We start from the raw sequence: 23,504 nt of genomic DNA, 5'->3' as shown, positions 1-23,504 counted from the left end.
GTGATACCCTGTTACACTAGAATATAAATCTTTGAATTAACTTGGCACAGGGACTAAATCATGCATATATTTATTTGCTAGATGTAAAGAGAAAACAGAGATATAGTAGCCTGGAGAATAAATGTCAAGCTCTTTAGTCAAGCTCTTTCCTAGCGTCTTTACATTTTTATCCCCATTATTTTCCAGGGTCATCTCACATAAAATAAAATGTACCTCTACTCATCAGACTCTGGTTCTCTTCTCATGCTGGGACTCAGGCATGCCTTACTCCCATGCTCCAATAATTCATCATTTAAACCTACTCATCTGCAAGACTCCCCAGATTCATCAAGTTAGAATTAGCTTTACTGTTACAGTAACTCTAAAACATACAGGAATTATACCTCTCATACAAATTAGACCATGATCACAACCCTATCAGAGTCACTTACATCTTTCCAGTAGATGGTCTCATGCACCAGCCTCATCAAACAAAATACACTTCACAAAAGTGTGTTAATTTAAATGAAACTGAATGTAAAAAGCATGCTGTTTTTTTCCAGCTGCATTACTCAAGGGCATCTAGAGTCCACAAAAATTATAGTGTCTTTGTTAACTGGCCATATGGTACACAATCTCAGTTTCTATGAGAATCTCCAGTGAAGAAAGTCAAAGTCTAATGATCCCTAGAGACCAATTAAATTGAGCTTTATCTTCAAATCACAGAATGCATATCCAGGTGCAAAACAGCATCACCCTCTAAAAATCTTCAATATGGTCATGGTCCAGATAGTGTCAGGATACAATTTATTCCCTTGGCATTAAACGCCTTTTAGAATCTGAATCCCAACTTCTTATCCAGCATTCATTCTTGTACCTGACAACCGTCTATTCTACACAATTAGACTGGTTAGCTCATGGACTTAAAAACTTATACCACCTCTCTAACTCTTGGCTTATGTCATTCTAGACATTCCACTTCTTCCCTTCTTCCTCCTGAGAGTAGACATAGTCAGATTGGTAACATTGAGAAAAAGAACTGGGCAGGTGCAGTGCATCCCTAACTCAACTATTTTTGGAATCTGCCTGCAAAGATCACATCCTCTGTATCACAAGGCTGTGGTGTTATGGAGACAGGCTTCCATATGAGAGCTTTTGATTCACAGGTTCTGCCTGAGACTGGATGGATGAGTTCAATTCTGGGGAGCAGTATTACCAAGAACACCTCCTCCTTCATGCTTTTAAAAGCAATAAAGCTGTCATCTGATCTCCTTTTGTCTCACCCTTTGCTTCTATCTCTATTGTTTTCACTCTTGGGCAGGAAGAAGAGGAAATTCATTTATGGACCCCTACAGAGCCCAACAAACTAGACTGCAAGCTCCCTGAGGGGAAGGACCCTTGTCTTTCCTGCTTTCCTCATGGACTTGAATACAATACAGGGACACAATCATGAAGGAAGAACAAGGACAACAGAATTGGTTCTAAAGCAGTTACCTAGCCTGATATATCTTGCTTCTATGTGAACGCAATGACACCATGTAATTTTTTTCCCCTCAACAAGACCAACTTCAACAAGATAAAAAAAAAAAAAAAATCACATGTATCTTGGCACATTCTTCATTTTGATTCATACTCCAGAGCAGAATGTCTGATTGTTCTAAATGACCAAAGAGTTTCAGGAACTTTTTTTTTTTTTTTTTTTCTGGGAAAAGGAACAGCACAGTGGCAAAATGCACTCTATACCATATCAGCAGAGTCTGAGAAACAGGAATTTCTCAACTAAAGGTCATCTGCAGCGACGTCTACCTCCCTTAATGGGCTCTGACCACAGGAGCATGAATAATCCTCTTACCTCTATAGGCTTACTTGTGCAAACAGGAATGGCCTCCATCCTGGGAACATTCATCCAAACCTTCCCACAGATGCGACTTACTGAACAATAACAAAGGTATAGTTCTGCCCCCCGGTGTGATTAGAGGCATGAAAATGTAAGCTTCTCAAAGCCATTTATACTCTTTAGTCATCTCTACTGGTCTTTACAACTTTGGGAAGAAATCTAGGTCATTTCCCAAGCTGGAATCTTGTTGCTAAGGGAATTATTTCAGCACTGGTCTACTTCCTAGAAAATCAGGTAATTTCTTCCCTGACATTCATGTCTCTCCTTTTCATATACTTCTATTTACCCCATGCCCTTTTGCAATCCTCCTTCTACCTTGTAAAATAATTGGGATCTTATGTATTTCCATCACTGTTAGTAAATGAGCAACCAACTTAGATACCAGAGTAGGGGATACTGGAATTTTGACATGAGAAGCTCAGACGAGACCACTGTAAAGCAGAAGTCCATGCACCCATCTCTCTTGACAGCCACTCCCACTTCTCAAAGGGGAAAACTCACATGGAAGTCACTTCTGCAAGCAATCTGCAGCTACCACCCCCAAGAGGCAACTGTGAATGAATGACCTCCGCCAGCACAGTATTTATGGGTCTGATCACAAGTTACTAGTAAATGTTGGAGATAATGAGACACACCTACTTTGCTCCAATCAATCCATCTAGTTGAAATGGTCAGCCAAGTACTTTCCCTGAGAAAGATCACATACATTGCTACTAGAAGTATAGACATGCAATATATCATTAGGGTTACTCAAACAATTAGGTTGCTTTCTTAATATAGTCTCTAAATGGAGTCACTTGGTTACCTTGATAAATTATTCTTTAACTGGTGTGTGTGTAAATATGTATATCTATCTATCTATAAACTCAATGAAGGTGATCATATTTTAAAAAAAGAAAATTTCAATGTTAAGTCAAGGCCGGTTCTTTCCCACACATAGGTGTTGGCATCTGGTGGCATTTTAGAGGAGCCTTCACTCCTACCACTGATATTTGCTTCTTCTCTTATAAAGTTGCTCATAAAACATGATTTTCCAAATAATTTAAAGCCTATAAATAGTACTAATCCCTCCACCTAGACTTCATAGAAAGAAGCACAGATTTGAAAAGGGTACTTAACAGAGAACTGACATCAAGTACCTTCATGTCTGGCTTGTAATCATGCTATATTTAAGACATCGATTCTAGCTACCATTTGTTGAAGGCTTATTGAGTCAACTACCACACAAGGTGTTTTACAAACATTATCCTTCTTTCTCACAATAATTTTATGAGATAGATGTTTCATCCCCACTTTACAGGTGAGGGAATTGAGGCACAGAGAAGTTAAGTCCCTTGCCCCAAATCACCACAACTGCTAAGTGCACAGCTGATATCTGAACTCAGGACTTTATGACTCCAATGCTTGCGTTCATATTGTTAGAACTCATGAAAAAGAGAGGCAGATTCAAGTGCAGGATAATGTTGGCTACATACCTCATACAATTCAATAATGATGTTTCCCACCAGACCTCGGCTGCTCTTAATGTTCTCCATGGCCAGGGTGAAGTAGATCCCACGTGTGTCTGAGATGTAGAGGTTGTACGTGTCATTCTGGTTCCATTCCTGGACCGCTGCAAACACTTGGTTCTCATTGGTACTAATGATGTGCATGTCCTGTAAGAAGATGGAAAGCCCATAAGGCAGCAGATCTCCATATCTCCTTGCCCACTGGGACCCAGAGTAATTACCATGACTTATGAAATGGCTGAGGAAAAGCTTGAGTTATAGGCAATGTTAAACAATTGTGTGTTGGGCCAAGGCTATAAAGTATGAGCTTCATGATTTCTGCTCCTTGCTAAGTGACAGTAAGATGGGTGTAAGGGGCTTTGGTGGGTATCATTTTCCATGGCTTCAAGGGATTTATCCACTTTCATTTTTTATTTTTATAACTGAAAGTTGGTGTTAGTGCTAACAGAGACATACAGCCTTGTATGAGGAAACCCACACATGAAAAAAAAGACAGGGCCTCTCCCTTCACTTGATCTTAATTTATGGTTTCAACATTTTTAGGATAGTGGTTTTCATGCCTTTCTTGGGAATCTTCAGATGGGGATTGAAAGAAGGGTGGCCCAAAGGCACAGCCAACGGGTGGGGCTCTGGGTTTCCAAATCTTTCAAACATACCAGCACTACTTAGATTTGTTATATCATGGATTTCTGTGTAATATTTTAGGAGTAAAAGACTGAAGGGCGGGGGTGGGGGGGTTCTACTGCTAATAGCATAATAATTGAAATCCATGGATTATAGAGGAAAGGATATTTAACCTTGAATTCAGGGTTCTGGGTCATAGCAGCATTCTACTATAAGTCAGCTGTATGATATTGGGTATGTCAGCTTCCCTGAGCTTCCATTTTCTCACTGAACAGAGTGAAGAGGTTAAGCTACCAATAAAAACAGCGAACATTCGGGCATCCTCTAAGTCATCTAAATGCATTATTTCAATTAAAAAAAATCCAAATAATTCTACAGTGGAGGTAGCATGATTATTTCCATTTTACTAAGAAATAAAATATAGCACACAGGAGGTTTACCAACTTGCTTCAGATTATATAACTCATAAGTAGTCAAACCATGGTTTGAACCACTGTGACACGACTCTAACCTAATTGTTAGCTTCTAACTAGTTGTATGAAAGTGAAAGTGAAGTCACTCAGATGTGTCCGACTCTTTGCGACCCCGTGGACTGTAGCCTACCAGGCCCCTCCCTCCATGGGATTCTCCAGGCAAGAATAATGGAGTGGGTTGCCATTTCCTTCTCCAGGGGATCTTCCTGACTCAGGGATCGAACCCAGGTCTCCGGCACTGCAGGCAGACCCTCTAAACCAGAAGTTGCAAATGAATGACCCAAGAAATGAATATAAATCACAATTGTTTGGTTTGACTATTATTGCTGTTGTTGTTCAGTCACTAAGTCCTATCTGACTTTTTCACAACCCCATGGATTGAAGCCCGCCAGGCTCCTCTGTCCATGGGATTTCACAGACAAAAATATGGAGTGGGCTGCCATTTCCTTCACCAGGAGATCTTCCTGACCCAGGGATTGAACCCACATCTGCTGCATTGGCAGGTGGATTCTTTACCTCTAAGCCACCAGAGAAACCCTTGGTTTGGCCAAAGCCTCTATCATATACCTGAAAATGTAATATTTTAGATTGAGTCAGTACTTAGTGAAGTCTTAGCCTTGCATACCCAAAGATTCCTATTATCTGCCTTTATATATTAATGTTACCATCTTTATCCTTGAAGCCACTTTAATTTGTATTCCTAATTCCTAATTCTAACTGTATTTAGAAGTGACTGGATCATTTCTAAAATCATTTCTAATAGTTCAGAATTCAAAATAGTTTTCAAAACCCAGTTTGCATATGTGGCTAGGAACTGTACAAATATTATCACAAACTCAAGTCATTACCTAAATAACTTATACTGTCAGGAGGAAATGTTGACCTGGATAAACATTTGACAAAACAAGAGTAAATTTTAAAATGAATAACTATTAATATACAAGTGTATATGCCAAGGAGTAATAGCATGCTGGAAAAGCAACAGAGAGACATCCTTGTCACTGATGCGGAAAGTACTGGTGACAGGGACACAAGCAAGTGAAGTGACAGTAAGTAAACAAGCAGGGTGGATCTAGCTTTTACCTTATTTGACCAACCTTTCCCAGAAATGGTTTCAACAAAAAAACAGGAGCAGCCATGGCTGGAATATCAGAACCATGGAGAGCTCCTTCGAGCTGATTTTAAAAAGAAGCAAACTCGTTTGATTTGGACAGCTCGGAGGTGGGAAAAATAAGAAAGCGAGGTCTGGATCTTTTACTGGAGATCCGCTGTGAAATCTCAGCCTCTAGCCTTGGACTTCCGAGGTCACCTTGACTAAGCCCTCACTTGCTCTGCTCCTTTGTGTTTACACACCTTGTAGAATCGCAGGTTCCTGCGGAGGTGCTTGAAAACGGAAACGAGGCTCACTCTTAAAAGCCGTCTGATGAAGTCATGTTGTGTTGGTGTGGAATGAAAACCCAGGAACCCAGTAGGAGGGGAAATAGCAGCTGCAGGAAATTCGGATTAAATTCACTTACCCTGTTAAAAATGTAATAGAAATGCTTGGCTTTCCCCAGATGTTTTGGTCATAAAAATGAATGAGCTAAGTTATTTTAGACTAAACTAATGTAAAAGAAGTAGGGGGGTGCAGAAAAAAAGCAACTTAAAACACTGGGGCATGGTCAGGATTAGAAGCAGCCAGATTTGCTGTGAGTGCATCTTAGTTTAGACCTACATTGGGACTGTGTCACCCGGTGAGCAGGAATTCCAGGCTCTAGGATGAGAGTCTACTCTCTAGTATATAGAGTTAAGGGATTTCTCCTTGAGAATTCCTTAGCTAATCAAAGTCACTTAGCTAATAAATTGTGTTACTAAGATCTGAGCCTAAGACTACCTAGAGAAGTTAAACTCCTTACCAATGGGTGTATAATGCAGTGTGCGTCAGTATGACCTGGAGCTCCTGAGAGCATGCAGACTCATGGGATTCAATGCCTGAGATTCCGATTCAGTGTATCTGGTGTGGAACCTTGGGTTCTACCACCTGAACAACCCTCCAGATGACGCTGGTGCATGCAATCTGGGGTGTCAATTTTTGAAAAACTCTGAATGATATGTCATCTCTCCTAACAAGTCTTAGAGTTGAACAGGGGTCAACGAAGAATCAGAATATTAAGTCTCCCAGAAAAACAACAACAAAAAAGCATTGTTACTTAAAACTGGTCCAATAGGAATCTGAATGACAATAAAACTTATTTCTTTCATCTTGCTACTCCAATCTAATTTCAAAGCATGTGTCACTTCCTTATTTAAATGATTATAAATAACACTCCCCCTACACCTTCCCAATACAGTCACTAGGAAGAATCATAGTTGCTTTTTGAAAAATCTAAACTTACAACTTCCTAGGTGAATAATAATAAAAATACCTCTGTGTTATTGAAACATTTTCTTTAACCTGGGCCCAGTATAACTTCATTCTTGTGCCAAACACCATATATAAATACAGAGAGGAACAAAAAATAGGACCTGACTTCAAGAAGATGCCCACTTGGTGGTAGAGACATCACAAACTTGTGTAGTCTTTTGTAAACTTGACTAAGGACTACAATAGACATCCTGAAAATGGTGAAAGGAGTGCAAAGACTTAGAGGTGAGAAGGAGGATGGAGCATTCAAGGGAATGTATGGAACCTAGAAGAGCCTGAAGGCAATTTTCCGCTGAGGATGATGAAGATAGAGAGTGGTCACATTACAAGGGGTTCTGTATGGTACAGTGAAGTTCTACCCTGAAGAGAGTACAAAGTTGACACAAGATTTGAAGCAGAAGGAGAGGATTAGAGTTGGTTAATGCATAGATTTTGTTTAAGATGATCAAGTTCTCTACGTGATAATATTCAGTGTGGAAGCACTGTGAAGATTTAAGTGGATTTAAGTGGGGGCGATGCTAGAGGCAAGGAGAAGCCTTAAACGGTCATGGCAACCATCTAGGCAGGAGCGCACAAGGGCTGAACTGAGGAAGTAGATTCTCTATAAAAACCCTATGGAATGAACTGGTGACGTAGTAAGGAGGTGGCATCTACAGGGGCTAAGGCAGAAGGCCATATCTTTAATATCTCAGATATCTGAATTACAAAATTTTCTATTTTTCTTAGAGTACTCATTACAATCAAGATTGATAATCACTTCTATAATTATTTGTGTGATGTCTGCCTCTCTCATTAGACTCTAAGCTCCCAGAGAGCAGAAGCTATGTCTCCCTTATTTATTAGTTTATTTTTAGCACTTACCAGAGTATCTAGCATGCGGTAGACATCCAACAAAAGCTTCCTGAGTAAATAAATGGAGTAAATAAGTAAACATGTGAGAAGGAGGAGATATAAGGGACCAAAGGGAGAGACTCTGAGCTCAGTTGTTAAATGGGACCATTAAGGGGATGTACCTCTAACAGGCAGTTAACAATGCAGTTCAGAATTTAATGCACAGATAAGCCTAGGAGCCATAGATATAGAACTCATTGGTATGAAGAGAAGGAATGAGGTCACTCAGGAACCATGAAGGATGCAAGGAGAACTCAGGAACATCAACATTTTAAGGATAGCAAGGGAAGGGGATCCAGGAAAGGAAATCAGGGGGAAAAAAAAAAACCTGCCAAAGGGAATCTACACACCAAGTATTAATTTTTCTTCCACCAGTGTCAGATGCTCCAGAGAGGTTTAAAAAAAGAAAAAAAATATAAAGATATGGAGATGTCTGGTTGGATTTGGCATGTAGGCAGTAACAATGGCTAACAGAGTTTTAGTGGAATAGTGGAGAGATGGATGTGGGAGAACTTGAACTAGCAGCAAGTTCAAGAGTGAATGAAAGTGAGAAAAGAGGTTAGAACTACAGATGAATTCTTTAGGAAATAAGGCTGTGACACAGCAAGGAAGGCTAAATCAGCATTTGGGGAAATGCAAAGGTTAAGGAAAACAATCCTAAGGAAATTAAGGAAACAGTTAATATCACTATCATTATAATAAATTATCTGAAACTTATTTTCCCCCTCCTCTTTCATTATTCAAAGTGGGATTAACCATAGGATTTATGCGAGCAGATGCAAGGAGAACTCAGGAACATCAACATTTTAAGGATGTCAAGGGAAGGGGATCCAGGAAAGGAAACCAGAAAAAAAAAAAAGTGGGATTTCTACTGTCAGAAACAAACCCAGGCTCAGGTAAGGAGATATTTTATTTGAAAAAAAACTATTGTAATAGGAAAAGCACTCTGATCAAAATATCTGCAAGCACCCCCAGAGTGAGGGCAGAAAAGAATCACTTGTATTAGGAGAAGTAAAGCAAGGCTGGAATTAACTGTGGGGAATGAGGTGAATAGGCAGACAGGAAATTGTTTTCCTTAAGGTCAGGTGATTCTCAGAAGAAAAGTCAGACTTAAGTTTGGTCCAGTTGAATTAACAAGCATTTGATCCAGATTGGTCGGTGGGGACAAATGGTTCAGCTAATCATTTACGAGGAAAAGGACAGGAATCTGGTCTTGCCAAAGGTAAACATGAGGAACATTTAGGAGAAAGCAGGGGTGGGGGGTTTGCAGTAAACCATGTTAGGGAACACAAAGGGGTAGGAGGATTTCCTAAATGTTGCTGTTTTCCAGGAATTTGGAATGCAAGTCAAGTTCAACGTTGTCATCAATGAACTGAGTTCCAAGTAAAAATAAACCAGCAAAAAACAATTTTTTTCTCTTGCAGAAATGACTGTTAGAATAGGAAGTCAAGAATAAGTCCAGAATCTAAGAGACAAGTGGAGGTCTATGAGACTCAGAGTGGTCCAGTGACGCAAGCAACTCTGAAAGCAAGGGAAGCCTGGGATATGATCCCATCAGGAACTCACCTGGCAGGCTAAGAGCATCAGCAGTATTTCCCCTGATCACAAGTGTTGCTTAGACTTGCCCAGCACTTTATGCTTTACCAACAACAAGTCATTTGCTGCATCTTCACAACTTTGCCACATGGTATTATGATACCCATTTCACAGATGAGAAGATCTGGGCTCATAGATGAGCAGGTGGCAGAGCTGGAACGAAAGCCCTGGTTTCTGTTCATTCTCTTCATGAGCTCCATTGTGTTTTCCCGAGGCTGTCAGGGCTCCCATCATCTGGCTCCAAGCCCTCTGCAGGTGCATGCTTTTCATGACACTGGCTTGAGAACGCCAGCTCGATGTCCAAGGGCTGGGTCATGGAAGACTCAGCACGAGGTTGTTGCCCCTAGTAAAGCTGCTCATTATTAATGGCCTTCATTTCCTTCCCTGCAAAACATTCCAAAGCCAAGGAGTGCCCCAGGAGAGCATATTCTGAACAGACTGGGAGTAGGGGTGTGAGGGCAATGATGACAGGGAGCTTTTCTGTGTTTTTGTGTTTAAGCAAGATGCCCAGCAGCAGCTGTGGCACTACTTGGAATGGCAACAACTTGTTTAAAAGCCATTTCAATTTTTAAACAATGGAAAGAACCAATCTCCTTCCACCCACTCTGTCCTCACATCCTAGTCTGAGGTTACAAAAATCCGGGTCAATGCCGACTAATAAAGGGGATCAATAACCATCCAGCTATTTTCACAGCAGCCCTCATATTAATGAGAAGCTGTTCTGGATGAAGTTCTATCAAAGGAGCTGCATGGATGGTAGTCCATCACAGTAAATTGCCATGGGGCTGCTAATCATTAATGGAGTGTTCTAGGGTTGTGATTGATGCCAGGCTTCATTTGTTCCCACCTGCAGCCATACTGCCCAGGGGAGCAAACTGTTTGTTTTCCTGAGAAGGTTAAAAATACATAAAATAGGCATACATAAAGAAACACAATAGGTGCTACATGGAGAATGTGGTTTAGAAAGTTCCTGAAACTCTTTTCCTGGGCCAATACATGGAAATCACCAGATTGCTGCTAAAGGTAATTCTCATGATCATGAACTTCCCCTTCTTCATGTTCTGCAAGCAGGGTACCTCTTTCGTGCTTGGGTTTAGAATAGCTAATGGGTACATCCTGCAACCATGATCCTATACAATGGTCCTATAAAGTCAATCACAAAGACGTTATAGAAAGTGAGAGATTAATGCCTGTGGCCCCTGGGGCTACTTACTATGATCCCTGCCAACGTCTCCATCTCTTCTATGCAACCCCTTCCCTTGACATGGCCTTCTAGTTTGTTAAATAAAGCATGTGCGCATGTGTGTGCATGCTAAGTCACTTCAGTTGTGTCCGACTCTTTTAACCCTATGAACTGTAGCCCACCAGGTTCCTCTGTTCATGGGATTCTCCAGGCAAGAATACTGGAGTGGGTTGCCATTTCCTCCTCCAGGGGATCTTCCCAAACCAGGGATCATTTCTTACATCTCCTGCACTGGCAGGCAGGTTCTTTACCATTAGCACCACCTGGGAAGCCTTCTCTTAAAATAGGGCCAGTGTATGTATTTTCTACCAGCTTCCTGAACACTTATTTGCAGGGTTAACTCATCTTCCTTGGATCATCTTAAGCATCACTTTCTTTAGAAAACTAGCCCTCACTACCCGTATTTGGTGAGCTTCAACCATCATGTCACAATGGACCTTGAACTTCTGTGCCTATTAACACCTCTCATACCCACAATTGCTTGTTTACCATCTCTACCAGAATACAAACTTTATGAAGGTAGAGAATGTTTGTGTCTTATTTACCATTCTAACCACAAAGCTTAGTTTGATGCATGGCACTGAGTAAAAACCTAAATGGAAGGAAGACAAGATCAATGGGTGAATAAAGGAAGGGAAAAAATGAATGAATATGTGCATGATTATATGAATAAATGAATGGATAAAAGCAACTAGGGGTAGATGGTTATCTACCTTCTTATCTCATAATCCATTCTACCTCTGTACTCATTTCACTTTTCATGATATGCTTCCTAGCATCAGCTTGGAGAGCTAAGTCTTTGTAACTTTACATTTGATATATGTCCAACCTGAGAATTTGCTTGCAGCCTCAATAGGTGATTCAGTTAAAGCCTGCCCATGTTCACACTGACGTTCTAAGATCTGTCTCCTCCCAGGAGCCACTGTTTACAAGGGATGAGGTCCACAAAGTAAGTGTCATGATTTTCCAAAACAGGAGTTAAAATGCCATGATTTGATATTAACATTATAGTAAATTATTCCTTTTTAATTACTCATTGCGGCAGAAGGGAGTGGAAGTACAAGCAGTGCATTTATATTTAGCATTAAAATGTAGAGAAAAGCATAAAAGACATGGGACTCACCTGTGCACCTTACATATATATAAGTATATGTAGCCCCAGGGGTCATGGGCATTAATTTATCATTTTCTGTAACATCTGTAATTGACTTTATTAGGACCATTGTATAGGATCACAGTTGTAGGATGTACCCATCAGCTACAGTCTCTATGTTTCTCTCTCAGACACACAGACACACACACATATGCATATAAAGTTTCTACCTAGGCCATTCTGGCCTTCTATTCATCAGTAAGGCCCTTGTGAAAGACAGGGACACACAGAAGAGATTCCAAAGCTAGTGTTCCTTTCACTGCCAGTTCTGGGAAACGACCCAAGGTTATACTGTATGTTTGAGTCATAGGAAATCAAAACTCTTGCCTGGGTATCCTGCTGGGAGGGGAACACAGAACCCAGAATCACTGACATTAGCAGAGGTCAAACCCTCAGTGGTAAGTCAGGCTGAATGCCTGCTGTCTCCCAGAAAGGGATCAAACCTTCCACAGCCCAAAAAGACAGCCTCTCCCTGCCGCTTTGTCTGGCAGGCCCCAGGGCAGCAGGTGATGAATACCTTGGGCAGCGAGTACTTGGGCAGCTTTATTTGAGCGAAGGCCTCTCTCCGGTAGGACACGTAGTAGCTGGCTCTTCCACCAGTTGTTACCTGGATCATGGGGAAACACAGAAAGGTCAGATGGGGCTACAGATCCAGTGCAAGGTGGATCTCCATCAATAACCACAGGAGGTTTGTGACAACCTTTAAGGGAATATTCCCTGTTGCCTTTGATCCTCCAACCCCACGGCACCCTAAGTTACTCCCATGTCACAGCACTTAGACAATAAGTGAGCAATTCCAGCAGTCTTTCCCCATGGCTGGGGAAAGCATCTGGGGGAGCAGGGGCTCTCTATTTGGTCACTATGCTCTGAATTCATACACAATAAACATTTTCAACAGAAAACAGAGAAGCTATTGATATGGGCTATACTCACGATCTATATATTCTATTCTTTTTTTTAAAAACAGTTTTTAATCCATTGCAATGATGACATGATTATCAAGGAAATTTTTTTCTGAATCTGGATAATTACTATTGCTCAAAGCTCGTTACTTTGCAATTAATTTCACTTCCCATCTGAGCACATTTTTTCCCCTTTATTTTTACAAATCCATGCACTGAACAGATACTTGTTGATTCTTTTCATGTGCAAGTTAATTAAAGGCATCAAAAGTCAAAGAAAGAACTCTGGATTTGAAAATCAGAAATCCTAAGCCTGAATCTCAGTTCTACTAATTCATGACAGGTGACGTCAAGGTCTGAAACCCCACTAGAGAAAAGATGGATTCTTAGTGGAACCCAGAAACTACAGCAAGAAATGGTCCTCTGGCCTGCACTTGCTGGAAAGCCTGCCAGAATGGCATAGCTCTGCAGATGGCTGCTCTTGGTCCAATTACCCTAACTCAGGGGAGATTAATATTCACAGGAGAAGACAACATAGCCTGTTCAGAGAAAATAGCAGGGAGACAATAGCAGCCAGGCTTCTGTGCTGAGGAGGCAATTACTGGGGGCACAGGCTCTGTGCTCACTAAGGCCCCAGCACTTGCTGGAGACAGGCCAGTCCCCCAAATCTGGTCCAACCCTGGTGCCCATCCATAACGGCTGCTGAGAGTGGGAGGTTGTTACATTTCTAGTGAAAGCCACCCATCGCTCCTCACTCTGAGGCATGGCATCTCCTGTGGCTCCTCCTTAACCTGTGCAGATTGGAAGCCCACAAAGCAGGCACCACAAGCTGCCAGGGAGAGCAGATGTTCCAGTCAGTGTGAGGGCAGAGCTGTGAAAAAAACCTGGTGCAAAGACTTAGGCTGGAAACCAATAAGAGAGACCAGCTTTCTGGCTGATGGTCATTGCTGCCCTCACATCTCTATTTTCTAACTAGAATCACTCTTGTCTTGTATTCCAAGACCTTTTTTTTTTTTTCTTTTTCTGGGTAAGACATCTGTTCTGAATCTATGTTGTTCTTTGTCAACTTAGAGGTGGGATGTTGACAGATTAAGATCAATGGGTTGCAGAGAACTTTTTTTTTTTTCCTTTTTAAAATAAATCTCAATTGCATAGAATCTGGTTAAAATGTAACCCTTGGTTCTAAACACAGTCACCATTAATCCTGGCAATTATTTGCTTCTTTAGTTTGCTATTTATTTGCTTCTTTAATTTGGTTTTACTTTTAATTGTAAAACTAACACATGCAAACATACCTGCAGACCCAAGAAGCAGATCAGTAGTTCTGAAAGTTCAGGATGCACCAGAATCACCTGGAAAGCTTGTTAAAATTCAGACTGTGGGCCCCACCCATGGAGCCTCTGATTCAATCAGTCTGGGTGGGGTCCAAGAGTTGCCTTTTCTAATAAGTTTCCAGATGATGTTGAATGCTGCTGGTCTGGGGACCACACTTAGAGCAGCACTGAAGCAGAACTTTAATGCCAACTGACAAACAGCTCTGTGCCTCTCTGCTCCTCACCTGTCTTGAACCCTGCCTCCCTCTCAGATGCAGCTACTTTCCTGAATTTTGTGTTTAGTGATGATAAATTTTTTTTTAACCAAGGTGAAATTCACATAAGAGAAAATTAACCATTTTAAAGTGTACAATTCAGTGACAATTAGCATATTCACAGTGTTATATTACCACCACCTCTTATAGTTTTAAATCATTTTTATCACCCCCACAAGAAGACCATTTGCCCAGTGATAAAGCTTTTAAACCCAGAACACATCCTCTGGTTACCTATCAAATGCTTAAAAATCAGTTCTCTATAAGACATCCTGAACCTCACCATCCTCACCTTTAGTGAATGAGCCCAGCATCAGAAGAGGCAATTCCCAGCACTAACGCTGGCCAGAACTCAGCAACTAAAAACGCTTTTCCCCAGGAGATCCAGTCACCTCCATAAGGAGCAAGATGACAGCTCCACCAGACTTCTCATCAGTAGCACAGAGCAAGGCCAGTGGGGTTTCCAAATTACCGAGGGTTGAAGGAAAGCAAAGTGGTCCCCTTGAGAGTACGTTCAGTCCCACTGACACTGGAACTCAGCCCAGCTGTGCCTGTTATAGCCCTATTCAAGCACAGACTCCCTCTCTCTCTCTCTCTCTCTCTCTCTCTCTATTAAGCTCACACATACCACCCGGGAGAGTTTGCACTTAAGTATATCATAAAGATGGAACTACACTTCAGAAATACCATGGAATAATCTAAAGTATTAAACGGCTGCACAAAGCCCAAGGAGCGCAGAGGCTATCTGCTACCTCTGACATCACAGCAGCCCCCAGAGACACCCAGCGGGCTCCTGCAGCCCTTCCTCCGTCCCAGTCATGCCACTGGCTATACTGCAGAAACCAGCCTGAGGCTTCACACCTCAAGTAAGGCCCAGGAGTCCATGGGCCTCGGTGTGGACAGCACCATTCCAACTTCTCCCTCCTCTTAATTCCTGAATTTTGTTATTTCCATTTCTACAGCACTTTCAACATTTACTCCTATGGTGTACATATACCTATAGTGATCCCTCCATGTCTTATTTTAAGGTTATAACTTCTTAATTCCTAAATAATGCTGGTCTCATGGCAGGCAATCAGTGGATGCATGATGATAAAAATAATGATAAAATTGTCATCAATTGGGTTCATCTTCCATGCTCCAGAACTGCACATAGCCCTTATATAAATTATCTATTAATAGTTTAACCCCACTGACAACCCTTCAGAGTCTATGGAATGACTTGCCCAAGATAAGACAAGTATGAACCTAGTAAAGTTTGGCTCTAAACCTGCTCTCCTCCTCCTGTGACTGACAAATCCTCTGTTCATCTTATTCATGTCATCAGTTGTATTGTAATTTCAGCACTACATTTCCTTGATTCCAATGTCTTTAAAACATGTTCTTTTAAATCTCTATAATTGACATGTGTGTATATATTTACATTCCCAGAAAATCTATCATGGCATTGATGCTACATCTTAAAAATGATGTCTTCTTAGAAGAGAAGAGGTGAGTTAATAAAAACAAGAAGAGCAGTAATTACCATGCAGTGAAAACTTACAACATGGAAGATGCTACAGTAAGCAGCTTCTAAACCATACCTCATTTACACACACACACACACACACACACACACACACACACACATACATTATATTATATATTCCTGACCCATAGAGGATATAGTCTCTATAGGTCAGGAAATAGAGGCTAAGAGGTCACTAGTTTGTCCAACAACATACAGCCCTTCATTGACCCAGCCATGCACAATTCCAGCCTATGCTTGAACACATAACTAGGAATGAACACATCCCCAAAAATGTCAGGCATAGGGCAGGAGGTCAGTACTTAACTAACTGAACAATGAAGTGTGATTCATTCACTTAACCGGAGAGCCTTCAGATTCGATTTTCTCTGTTGTTTAGTGACTAACGGTGGCCACAGGGAAGCACCCGCCAGCCCTGCCCAGTCCCTGCTGGTCCCAGGGACTCACCTCCACACAGAAGCTCTAGCGCTGCCCCTGGGGAGCAGAGTCCTCCCAGCCCTGCATGATACTAGCCTAGTGCATTTGCTGCCTCTCCGCTATTAACTGTGTGGTTCTCTGGCAATCACACAAGGAAGGAATAAAGTTTAGCAACTATTAATCTATTTTGATGAACTTTTCTCTTCCTTACAAGCAAATTTGCTGGCACTGTAAATCCCAGCGATTATTACCACTTTCCCTTTCAGTGACACCTTTTATTTTACATTTGATGAATGTCATCCAATTATTTGCTCTGGGCCCATCCGTCATGCTAAACACAGAATTAGCTGGGTCTTTTCCTCACTAATGACTGGCTCGTTAATCTGATTTTCTGGATTTCCATTTTACAGGTTTAATTGGGCTCCTGGCCAGTGAAAATGATTCCTTTGGACAAATGCATTGGCCATTAAACACATCTGTCTCTTCTGACTTGTTCTCATGCCTGCTGTAACCAAGTCTAAACCAACATATCCTTTATTTTTTCCATTTCTGCTTGCTTCTGGATGATGACTTGTCTTGGAGGAGAGAGAGAAATCTGCCCCTCAAAATTGGAACCAGAAGGCCTTGAGTCATATTGAACCTTTTTCTGTCACAGAGAGAAGAAAACTTGTAATGTCTCTGGAATTCATAAGTGGACATATGGCTTCTGAGAAGAGAAGCAGAAACTAACATGTTCAAATATCTATCATGTAATGAGCGCTTCAGCTTCATTTTACTATTCAATATCCACAATAAATATATTACTGTTATTATTGTTTAAACCATTTTTAGTACCCTTACAAGGTAAAAATATTAATAATTTTTTGAGCATTTATTATATGCCAGGCACTATTCAGTATGAACCAGCTTTCTGATTTATAATCAGGTGAGGAACTGAGGCATAGGGAACTTATGCCATACGCTCAAAGACACACAGCAAGTAAATGCTGGAATTGGAATTTGAACCCAAGTTTATGTGACTGCAAACCTTATTCTGGTCCCTCAGACAATTTGGAGTTTCCATACCTCTCCGTGGAAAGGAATGAATCCTTGTCACTCAACTCCCAGTTTCCCAGTTAAGATACCCACCAACAAGGCAGATCTTTGATGTCAGTTCCCTGTCCCTGAGAAATCAAGGTTCTGTTGTTGCATAGGAGTCAATGGTGCTGCTATTGGAATTGGTGAATAAAGAGAGGTCATAATGGAAATAAATTCAGCTTACACAAGAGCTGTCACCTTCATAGGAATTGACATTTAGAAGTTTTTCCAGCTACAGGACCTTGCTAGGTCCAGGATGATGTGAAGGACATAAGACAAGAGAAATGACCACCTTTATGGGCATACGTTACTTATTTCTCTTGCAGCCTTTGCATTATTCCCTCCTTCTTAAAAAATGAAAGGGGACAGTCGAGTTGTTAAATTGCACAATTAACTTTTCCAATTTCTTTGCTCATTAATTCTATTCAGATTATTTAAAATACATTTTGATGTTGTTAGACCTTTCTCTTCTTCTCCTCCTACATAATTCCTTTAAAGATCATATTTCTTCTACAAGGACAAAGAAGCAGGCTTCTGACTACCAGGTCACAAGAGTCAATAAATAGCCCCTGGTCTCATTAGGATGTGGCTCTATGTGTCAGGATAGCCTGGGAGCTTCTACATGGTAGGTTACATCACCTCTGTCATCTTGAGCTCATTTTCTGAAAGCTTTCTGCTAAGGCACTGCACTGTGTGTCTGAACCAGAACTGGGTACAGCATTTGGAGCAAGAAGACACCTATCAGCAAGCCATCTCCCCTGCTAGACTGTTTGATGTTGAATTTAATGTTTGTCAAACTGGTGTTTGCTTGTTTTATGTCCTGGAGGCTCTAGGCTACTAATGAACTATGCAGTTTTATCTGCCTGTTTCTAGAAGGAGTGGGTCTAATGCCTAACAACACTCCTGCTGAGGCTGAACCTTTTTGAAACAGATTTTCCCATACAAATTTTTTTATGGGGGCCCCAACATAGCCCCAAAAATAGCTTCATCAAGAATAGATTTGGGATAAGACAGTTGATGTGAAGCCAGTATTGCTCTGTGTATGAATGTGTGTGCACACAGGCATGTGGAGGGGCAGTGTTGGAGGAAAGGCATGTCCACCACACAACCGGCCAAAAAACTACTGACAGAGCAACTGCCCAGTCACCAGCCCTGCCAAGAGACTTCTTGGAGCCTTCACCAGCTATGGGGAATGCTAGCAAGGTGCAGAACAGGGGGTGGGTTAGAAAAGCATGTTACAAAGACCATGGCTAGACCATACACAACACTATAATAAGAATCAGAAGGCCTAGCTTTCTGAGATTGTTTTTCAAATACAGTAAAGGGGTTAGACTTGATAAGTTTCCAATTATCCATTGTCAAGGAAGACTCTTCTGATTGTTAAGCATTATAGTACATCAGTTAGGATCTCAGACATGTGTTTGAATCCTGCTTCTGTCATATGCTGGTTTGGTGACCTTGAACAGGTAATTTAATCTTCCTAATTTCTTCTTCTGGGAAATGGAGATATTAATGTTGAGTTCATTTCAGTTGCTCAATCGTGTCTGACTCTTTGTGACCCCATGGACTGCAGCATGCCAGGCTTCCCTGTCTATCACCAACTCCCAGAGCTTATTTGAACTCATGTCCATTGAGTTGGTGACACCATCCAACCATCTCACCCTCTGTTGTCCTCTTCTACTGCCATCAATCTTCCCCAGCATCAGGGTCTTTTCCAATGAGTTAGTTCTTTGCATCAGGTGGTCAAAGTACTGAAGTTTTAGCTTCAGCATCAGTCCTTCCAATGAATATTCAGGACTGATTTCCTTCAGGATTGACTGGTTTAATCGTCTTGCAGTCCATGGGACTCTAAAGAGTCTTCTGCAACACCACAGTTCAAAAACATCAATTCTTTGGCACTCAGCTTTCCTTATGGTCCAACTCTCACATCCATACATGACTACCGGAAAAACCATAGATCTGACTAGATGGACCTTTGTTGGCAAAGTAATATCTCCGCTTTTCAATATGCTGTCTAGGTGGGTCATAACTTTTCTTCCAAGGAGCAAGTGTCTTTGAATTTCATGGCTACAGTCACCATCTGCAGTGATTTTGGAGCCCAAAAAAAACAGTCTGTCACTGTTTCAACTGTTCCCCCATCTACTTGCCCTGAAGTGATGGGACTGGATGCCATGATCTTAGTTTTCTGAATGTTGAATTTTAAGCCAACTTTTTCACTTTCCTCTTCCACTTTCATCAAGAGGCTCTTTAGTTCTTCACTTTCTGCCATAAGAGTGGTGTCATCTGCGTTATCTGAGGTTATTGATACTTCTCCCAGCAATCTTGATTCCAGCTTGTGCTTCATCCAGTCTGGCATTTTGCATGATGTATTCTGCATGTAAGTTAAATAAGTAGGGTGACAATATACAGCCTTGATGTACTCCTTTCCCAATTTGGAACCAGTCTGTTGTTCCATGTCCAGTTCTAACTGTTGTTTCCTAACCTGCATGCAGATTTCTCAGGAGGTAGGTCAAGTAGTCTGATATCACCATCTCTTGAAGAATTTTCCACAGTTTGTTGTGATCCACACAAAGGCTTTGACGTAGTCAATAAAGCAAAAGTAGATGTTTTTCTGGAACTTTCTTGATATGTTATCATGATGATTGAATCCACCATGGCATGTAAAGAGTTTAACCTTAAACCTGGCACATGCTAAGTACTCAATGCCTATTACCTGTCCCTGCTGACAGAGGCATAGGTCTAATACACTGGAGGGTTTACGGTGACTGACCCTGGTGACAGCTGACATGCAAACTGGAGGCTTCAGGAAGTGCTGAGGTAGCCAAGTGGGCTTCCTGGTCAAAACCAACCAGGGATAGAGGACTGAAATTCTCGCTGCCTCAGCAAGGATGACTTTGTGGAGAAGGTTCACTTGTGGAGACTGCCAACCCGAAGTGCTGTGTGCCAGAGATTTGACCACGAACGGTTACAGATCTTATCTTCATGTTCTAGCTTTTATGATCTAAAAGGACTGAAAGAAGTTCTTGGGATGTCCACTTTACCCATAAAAATGGAAGTTCATTGCTTGTCCTCTCCTAGTTTTGTTGGTGGATGAACAGGCAAAGATGGTAAGTGCAGCAATAAAAACAAATTGATATGGATTTGAATTGTTATCCGGGAGTACAAAATTTGGGAGCATTTGAATACTCCCAGCTAATAGAGTAATAGATTTAAAAAGAGCTAAAACTCAGACAGTCTACATTGAGCGTTCTAAATCAGGATGCCAGAGCTTCACAGAAAAAGCAAACACTACTTAGGGAAACCTTAAAGACAAATATTACAACTTACTATCAAAAGAGCCCGACTTCCGCTTTCACAAATGCCCCTGTTCCTTTTACACTGTGAGTGCAGCATGGTTTCATAAAAGATAGACTGAGAAAGGGCTAGAAAAGATATTGCAAGCAGTCAAGCTTATATAGTCCTCCTATACTTATACAAAAGTTTTTCTTTTTGAGATGTTACATAGGCTATTTCCTTTATACTGGTAGATATCATGAGGTCAATTAATTGGCTAAAATATTCCCAATCCAGACACTAGCCTCTGTCTTTTATATAACATTCTAGAATTTCAGATAATTAAAACACAAGAGTGGGAGAGAAGGAGGAGGAAGAAAGGCAAAAGGTACCAGTATCTGTAACATTAGTGATTCTAGTTTCAGCTCAATCATGTATCAGGCATGCATGTATCAGACATGCAGTTTTAGACATAGTAAATAGTCTGTTGGAGTTTCAAGGTTATTTTTCTATAAAATGGAAATAATAGTTACTCTTCTCTTACAGAGAGTACATGAGATAAGATAGTAAAATGTTTTCACATTATCTGTAAATTATTCTATAAGTACAATGAATAGGATGTTATGATTAACCTGTTTATGAATCCAGAAACCCAAAGATTTTAGAAGTATTTTCACTGACAAATTGCTATAAACTGAGTTTCTGTATCCCCCTGTAATTCATATGTTGAAACCTAATCCCCACTGTGATGGTATTTGGAGGTGCGGCCTTTGGGAGGTGATTAGGTCATGGGGGTGGAGACTCATGAGGAGACTAGTGCTCTTACCAAAGAGATCCCAGAGAGCACTCTCATAACACAAATGAGGATACAGCAACAAGTTTACCATCTATGAACAGACACCAAATCTGTCAGCACCTTAATCTTGGACTTTCCAGCTTCCAGACTTGTGAGAAATAAACTTCTGTTTTTCATAAACCACTCAGTCTATAGCTTTTATGGCAGCATTAGTACAGAAACCAAGCTGATGATCCAGACATGCCCAGTCTATAGATTGTGTAGGGCATTAACATTTGCCATTGGGGCAGAAGCTACATATACCCTGTGGGGTTATAGTGGTCTGCAGACTGAAAGGTTAGAGGCAATATGGAATATGAGAAGAGAAGCAAGAAATGGACGGGCAGAGCGATAGAACAGACATATCTTCAGCCACATGGGATAAATGGCAGGTGCACATAGTTGCTTAGAGAATGACTAATTTTATTGATATGTTCACAGTATTTTAAAGAACTTAAAAGGGCAAGGCAAACAAAGCCATTAATTTTCTAGTGAAGCAGGGATGTGTCTTTGAGGTATGGGATTTCTAGGCAGACTTGGAGATAACGTGGGCTGCTAGATATAACAGCCAAACTTCTCTGACATGGGATTTGCATCCCTCATGAGTGAATTTGGGGACAGCAGTGGATGGATTTAAACCATCTGTCAACCTGTTTTCTTCAGAAAACATTGCCACTTCCCCAAGAGAGCCATGAATACTTGTAAAATGCCAACTGCTATTTCTTGGAGCTTCCCCATTGTACTGTCTGTGTCATTCCTGTCCTGGCCTCCACCAGCAGAAGCATCACTGTCGGAAAGTCAGACTTGGTGCTCCCCTCTTGTTACGTGCTGTCTGCCCTCATGCACAGCAACCTTGGTGGAGAGACACTGTACAGCCCCACTTTACTGATAAAGTTAATGATATGTGTAAGGTCACTCAGCTTCAGAGCAGCAGAGCCTGGATTTGAACTTGGGTCTTTAAATTTTGACAATGTCCACTACCCTGCACGACCCTGAAAGAGTCTAAAGAGTCTACTCAAAGCCTCCCCAGAGAATAGCTAGTTTAGGACCAATTTCCTGGAGGGTTCATCCTGACCCAGATCCTTATAAATACCAGCATTAAGGAAATTCACACTGGCTTACATCAAAAGCTACCTCCTTAAAGAATCCTCCCCCATCCGGATTTCCCAGCTGGAATCCAGCCTTTCTTCCACTGATTCTCAGGGCTCCCTGTAGCTCTCTTGTTGCACTTATCAGCTGCTGAGAGGATTACTAGAAGAGGGTCTCATATCATCTTTGAGGGGAGACAACATGTCCTATTCCCTTTTGACTGCCTCTTGGTACCTGGCACCCATGTCACAACTCATATTTGTAGAGCATTCTGCTTTGGGCCATTCGTTTTCATCTCTGGACTGAATCCCATTTGGCTGGAGCACAAGCATGCCAGGGAACTCTAACTGTCAATACATCCCCATGTTAGAATTCAGGGGCCCTGAGGCCCAGACAGGCCCCACTAGGTCATAAAAGGTAAGGCTCACAGCCAACCTCCAAACTGCTGACTTGAAGCCCGAGGCTCTTTTCATGTTGCTAGGCTGCATCATTCTGTATTCACTAAAACAAGCTTAGAAAAACACAAAGCAGAGATAATTGCATGGATTTCTACAAGTGGGTCTTGATTTTACATCAAATACTCCTTTGAGTGGTTGGCAACACCACAACATGGAAAACCAGGGGCCATAAGAGAGAGTGTTTTCCTGTGGGACATGAAGAAGCAGATTACAAGAGATTTTTTCCCTATCCACTGCCGAATCCACATATTAATTAAAGGTCTGGCCAAATTCACATCGTTCTTTGAACATTAATCAGGTTCAGACATCTCATTAGGGATACCAGCCCCAATTCTACTATGTGTTACATTGATCAATCAATGAACGTATTTACTTATTCAGCACTTTTGTGCCCAGGCTGTGTTAGATGTCACAGGAGTCGTGGGCTGTGACCTCATGGAGTTCACCATTTCTTTGTAAAAATAAGCCAAACATGTAAGATGTACCAACGGCAATGCAGAATGAATGCCAATGCCATGGTACTCTGAGCAGAGCAAACGCTAAGAAGTATAAAATAGAGAAACCCCTGA

General features: G+C 41.3%; 1 protein-coding gene across 1 annotated transcript in view; it reads right to left on the bottom strand.

The window, feature by feature from the left end:
• SORCS3 (sortilin related VPS10 domain containing receptor 3) overlaps nucleotides 1-23,504 on the bottom strand; it is a 545,070-nt gene that overhangs the window by 109,618 nt on the left and 411,948 nt on the right. Inside the window, exons 8-9 of the mRNA XM_061163158.1 lie at nucleotides 12,286-12,375; nucleotides 3,352-3,531 (exon numbers count right to left, since the gene is read on the bottom strand). Of these exons, the coding sequence (XP_061019141.1) occupies nucleotides 3,352-3,531; nucleotides 12,286-12,375 (270 nt within the window). The remainder of the gene's footprint in view (nucleotides 1-3,351; nucleotides 3,532-12,285; nucleotides 12,376-23,504) is intronic.

Source organism: Dama dama, chromosome 15 (genome assembly GCF_033118175.1).
Source record: "Dama dama isolate Ldn47 chromosome 15, ASM3311817v1, whole genome shotgun sequence".
NCBI classification, from domain to species: domain Eukaryota; kingdom Metazoa; phylum Chordata; class Mammalia; order Artiodactyla; family Cervidae; genus Dama; species Dama dama.
This window is presented reverse-complemented; position numbering and strand designations above follow the sequence as displayed.